General features: G+C 42.1%; 1 protein-coding gene across 1 annotated transcript in view; it reads right to left on the bottom strand.

Annotated features, from left to right (window-relative positions):
* The window catches only part of LOC114070200 (proteasome adapter and scaffold protein ECM29-like), a 78,840-nt gene that overhangs the window by 5,368 nt on the left and 67,472 nt on the right, over window positions 1–6,000 (bottom strand). Inside the window, 4 exon segments of the mRNA XM_027907447.1 lie at window positions 217–283; window positions 379–470; window positions 1,145–1,211; window positions 1,700–1,789. Of these exon segments, the coding sequence (XP_027763248.1) occupies window positions 217–283; window positions 379–470; window positions 1,145–1,211; window positions 1,700–1,789 (316 nt within the window).

A 6,000-nucleotide genomic window follows, 5' to 3' on the forward strand; every position in this document is an offset into this window, starting at 1 on the left:
AAAACAAACCACATTATGACTGGGAAGCAGGGATGTCCTTTTAACTGCTTGGTCTGCCTCTTGGGAAGCAGAGTAAGGCACCAATTGGTTACCAATGTATAGGAATTATTCAGCCAAGCATGCACAATATAGAAGTGTTTCTTTACTAGTTTTTGCCATAACCAGGAGCTTTTTCTGCTCTATATTCTGTAACTGAACACTCCAAAAGCAACGTACCTTCCTTTTCCATGTACCAACTGCTGAGTTTGTGCAACAACTTCTCAGTGCTACTGTCTTGGGAAGTCTGTAACAGGAAAGAGACTCAAATCGCTCAAACACTTCAAAAAAAACCCCATCAGCAAAAAAGCAGGATAAAACACAAATCCAACCCCAACTCACCTGGACTAGATGCCCCATAGCAAAGGCAAAGGACTTCTGCACCACACTGTTGCGATCCATCAGGCCACTAAGTAACGTGCTCATAAGTTTGCCTGTTGGAAGAGACCTTGTTTTCACAAAAGTATCATGTTTTATTGCTGTGGCAAGAATTACAATAGCCTGCATTTCATTAGACTGTCTGAATTTATGCATTTTTGTTCACTGCATGTTTGGGGGGCTATAGGTCTCTCTGGTCCTCATGCTTAAACCAGTGCTAGTGTTTAGCACACCCTGACTGATAACATTCCTCACTATGAGCACCCCACCTGATCATGCTTTCAGCTTTTTTTCTACTTTGCAACAGGAAGGTGATCTTCTTTCTACTATCAAATCACAATAAATTGTAAAAAGGGGGCCCAGTGATGCAAAGTCCTCCTTGTTTATGGTGCTCCCATAGTTCAATTTGAAGGAACAAATGCTTATTGACAGTGCATCACTAACACAGGGATTGTTAGTCTGCTCCCAGAGAGTCAAGAGATATTTTTACCTGTTCCTGCGGGATGTCAGTGAATTCCCTCAACTCCTTCCTCCGCCTCTTCCACTGTGGTGAGGTACTTAACACCCCCAGGACCTCAAACAAAAAGTCCTCAAGCAAAAAAAAAGGTAACTTCAAACAGCTCTCTGAGAAAGATACACGGTAAAGGTCACTCATGTGATAAAATCAAGGGAGGAAATACCACAACAACAAAAAGCACCTGTAAAACCCGACACTGGAAACAAACCGTACCTGAATAAGGTGTTAAGTCTTGAGGGCACTGTGTGGTTAATGACACAATTACACTGGCACAGCCTCCCTGGATGATTGCAAAGGAAAACAAAGGTAAGATAAAATAGTATTAGCCCCTAGTTATTACTGTTAATACTTGCTGGAGTGCTACATGCACTTGTATGACCTGATCTAGACCCACTCAGCCTCTATCCTAATAAGCCAAGGGTTGATGCAGTAAAACAGGTTGTAAAAAATTAATGACAAGAATTGAATTAGAAAGTGAAAAAGGACCCACACTCAAGACAGATGGTCCTGGAAGATTTACAATCAAGGACAACCTTCTGCACTCAAGTGTCACAGGAGCCACGTAGCCCAGGGGAGGTTAGGGCAACACACCTTCAGGATAGTGATGTAGTGGGTTGGGACTCAGATGTAAAATGACACTTCATCTCCATTTGGAAATGAAGAAGGGAATTCAGAGAAATATCAATGTAAATACGGTTCTTTTGACTATGTCTTTTAAAGTGACAGCTTGGTCTCATTCATACTGAACTATTAAAACCACAGACATACCTTTGTGCCAAGGCCTACTCCACTTTTGACCAGTTCCCACAGACGAGAAACCAGCTCACCCAGGATGGATATAACCAAATACTGCAAGCTCTAGAGAAAGGGAAGGGATGAGAAAGAGGGGAAAAAATGAAAAAAAACAAAAGCAAAACAAAAAAAAAAAAAAAAAAAAAAAAAAAAAAAAAAAAAAAAAAAAAAAAAAAAAAAAAAAAAAAAAAAAAAAAAAAACCAAACCAACCAACAACAAAACAAAAAAGAAAGGTAATGGTGGCAGACTTAAGCTGGTGTACTTCTAGTTGAGACTGTCTCAGCATTGATGCCTGGTCCTCAGCTGAATTAAGTTTGCTGCACTAGAAGAAGAAGCCACCACAAAGTGGTTTCCACCACGCAGAGCTTCTCTTGACCCACTTCTCTGCTGAGCTGACCTGGCTAAAATCATCATTTGCTGGAACTGATGTACTCCTGTACTCCAATCCTTCACAAAACTTGAAAGTAACATCTAGCAAGAACTCCTTTTGGAGAGAGAAAGAGATGCAGAGGTGTGCCTATCTCAGGACAATTTTCCCAACTGTCTGAAACCAGAAAGCAGTAACGTATCCAAACTAGACAATGAAATGAAACCAATCAAGACAGTTTTTAAAAAGGTCAAGACAAACAAGTGGTGTAAGTGACATAAAGGTATAAAGAAAGATATTATTGGTATAAATTCTAACCTGCTATACTTAAAAACGTCACTGGGTGAAATAGAAAGCCTCATGTTACCAGCACACTGTCTGCAGAGAGGAGATCTCATCTCTAGCAAATTTGAGGATCACATACTAAATGAAGGTAACTTTCTGAGCCTCAGAAGTCAGATAGCTGTTACTGCCCCCTTTGGTACTGGTAAGGTGAAGGGAATACTCCATATAATCTTCAGCTAGCCCCATAATGCAGAGAAGATTACTCATAAGCCAGGATGTCTTCACGCTACTCCAGAGAAGCCATTACTATCCTCTCCCCTAAGAAATCCCAATCAATAATCAGGGCACCACAACCGTCCCTTGAGGGTTGGTAGAGGAGAGGCATGTCCTGAAGGAGGGACAGCAGCAGCAGCTGCAACCTGTGGCATGGCAGTGAGTACATTTTTACATGGAGCCTTTCATTCCCAATCACTTTGCACACTATTTTTAGAATGTGTTTCACCTGACACCAAACCTCATGTCCCAGGTTGGACTTGGCTCCCAGCCAAGTGCCTGGACCCCCGGGGACAAAACCTTCCCCCTCCCTTTCGCTTTCTCCCAGCTAACCGAAAAAAAACCCGAAAGAACCCAAACCAAATAAATTTCAAATGGAAGATTTATATATGCATAAAGAAAATTATATACACTATTAACCAAAGGGAACTCCCCAAAAGGGAAAAGGGAAGGGAAAGGGGAAAGGGAAAAAGGGATAAAAAGGGATATAAATCCAAATACTCCCCTCAAGAGGAAGCGAGCCACACCACGCCACGGCTGGCAACTGTCTGCCTCTCAAGGCCAACCAGATGCGCCAGGCCTCCCTCCCTCACCCGGGCAGAGCGACAGTAGAGCTACCTCTACTTTGGGTCCGCCTGAAGAAAAATAGCGAGAGCTTCCTCTCTCTCCTTAATTATACTCTTGCTTACGTAAAAATTGTATGGAATACTGGGGACATGACCTTGGTTCCTTGGTTACAACCTGATCACCAAGGAAGGCCTAGATTCAAAACCACTACATTCTCCACCGCTTATTCCATACTATTTTTACGTAACATTTATATTTCACGTATTTGCTTATATCCCGGGCATATATACATGATGTCCAGAAAAAGCAGATAAAAAAACTGTTTAGACAGGGTTTTATGTCTAAAGCAGCAAGGTATTTATTGATTAACGGCCGGGAAGCCTGCCAGCTCGTGCTGGGAAAACAGGCTCCGAGTTGGTTAGGTTACAGTGAGTTTTTTATACAGGTTTGGTAATGATTACAACATAAATTACAATATTCATAACAGGTGGAGTTAGGGGCGGAGATTGAGGCGTGATTTCCATTTTGAGGAATATTTTGGTGGGAGTTCCTGTTTGCCTTCATCCTGGGGGTTGCTTTTTTAATCCTCATCCTCGCTTCACCTCGGGGACCTTTCATTCTTTCTATTGTTTCGTGTTCTGATCACTGAGGCTTCAAGAAAGTCTTGGCTTGGGGCCTATAACACCTATTGAGATGTCACCTTGGCTCCTCTGGGTGAGATTTATGGGCGCTGGGCCCCTTGCCCAGCGTTTATCGTGGTTCCTTCAAGGTCCGATGCCCTCAGCACAGGGCAGAATCTTCTTGTGCGAAATACAGTTTACAAAATATGGTTTAAGGCAGATTAAAAGTGTACAGGGGGGTGTACAGGGGGGTAGGGACCCTCATGGGCCCACAGTAAAAGTGTCCCAATTAATCCTTCCTGCTTCATTCCCCCCTTTTCTTAGAACTTACGAAATCTTTCGTCAAGTTCCAACGAAGTATGGGTGTGGTAATTTATATTACAGTCACATATTCAAAAGGATAGTAAAAAAAAAACCAAACATAACTATTCCTAATACAATGATTAATGATTTTGGGGGTTTAATCCAGTCCTGTTGTGTGTATGATTTGTTGTACTAATCAAGAGTCCAAGGAATAATATTGGAGTCTGCCAGTCCATGGTAGTGGGTTCCTTCAGGAATTCTCTTGGGGGTTCTCCGGAGTTTTCTTGACTCGGGAGTAGTGGATCCAAGCAGGTAGTTCCTTAATCCAGATCGCCGTGAAGGTGGTCAGTAGCCCCTGGTGTGGTTCTTCCCACTTTTCCTGCAGAGGTTTTCCTAAAAGATTCTGAACATATACTAATCACCAGGATGAAAAGGATGCAATTTACAGTCAGGTTGTTTGTCTATTACCACAGTGACATTTTTATTAAAATGTTTTCCCACTGTTATTACACTATTTAGCAGGATTTTGGTTACTTCTTTCTCTTTATTTGTCCTGCATGGGAATGCTTCAGACCACCCAGAAAATGTGTCTGTTAAAACAAGGAGGTGTCTATACCCCCCTTTTCTCGGAAGTTTAAAGAAATTAATTTGCCACACTTCTGTGGGGAATTTTTCCCTGTTAATTGCCTCTTTCTATATTCTAGTCCCTGTGTTAGGGTTATTCTTTTGGAAGCATTAATTGTCCTGTTTCTAACTGGCCCCACCCGTTATCTAGTATCTTACCTTTGTTTCTCTGTATTTACCTGTGATCTGAGTCTTGGTACTCTGGCTTAAAATTAATATCTAATTCCTCTGTAACTAAAGTTGATATAATTACCTCATTAGTTCTTGCAGCAGCTAATTTAGCTTCTGCGTCAGCTTTCTGGTTACCTATTTCTGGAACGGTGTTACCTTTCAGGTGTCCCTTGCAATGCATTATGGCCACTTGTTTTGGGAGTTGGACGGCTTCCAACAACTGTAGGATTTCCTCAACATGTTTTGCAGGTTTTCCTTAGGTCGCCAGCAGTCCTTTTTCCTTCCGGAGAAAGCACCATAAGCATATACAACGGAGAAAACATATTTAGAATCTGTCCAAATGTTTATTCATTGTCCTTCTGCCAGTTCAAGAGTTTGGGTCAGAGCTATTAGCTCTGCTTTTTGTGCTGAGGTTCCTGTAGGCAAAGGGTTTGATTCGATTACCTGTTCTGTTGTGGTTATTGCATAACCTGCCAGTGTCTCTCCATGCTTCGTAAAGCTGTTGCCATCAGTGAACCAGTCTTCCGCGTCTTCAAGCGGTCCTTCTGTAAGGTCCGGGTGGCTGGAATACACAGCTTCGATGGTTTCCAGGCAGTCATGCTCGACAGGCTGTGCTGACATTCTTCCTTCTAGAAATGAGGCGTGTCAGGTCTGGGCATCTGGCAGATGGTTTCTTTCCTTTCCGTTCCCAGGGATCGTTGTCCTCCAGAAATCTCGTATCCCAGGCATACCACTTTTTCTTGCACCAGTTGGGCTTTCTGTTGGGAAACTCGATATCCATTTAGTCCCAAGAAATTCAACAATGCTATAGTCCATTGTACACAATTTTCTTCAGTTTCAGTTGCTATGAGTAAATCATCTACATATTGTAGAAGATCGCCCTCTCCCTGTGGCCGTTCCCTTTGTTCCAATTTCTTAGATAATTGATTTCCAAATATTGTGGGACTGGTTTAAAAACCTTTGAGGTAAGACCGTGTGATTTACATTCTATTATGGGTTCAATTCCCTTAATGGGTATTGTTTTCTATGTACCGGTTTTGCTCCTGATTTTAACTCTATAACTACT

Source organism: Empidonax traillii, unplaced genomic scaffold (assembly GCF_003031625.1).
Source record: "Empidonax traillii isolate 1590-97213 ecotype Southwest subspecies unplaced genomic scaffold, ASM303162v1 scaffold1468:size105214, whole genome shotgun sequence".
Taxonomy (NCBI): Eukaryota; Metazoa; Chordata; class Aves; order Passeriformes; family Tyrannidae; genus Empidonax; species Empidonax traillii.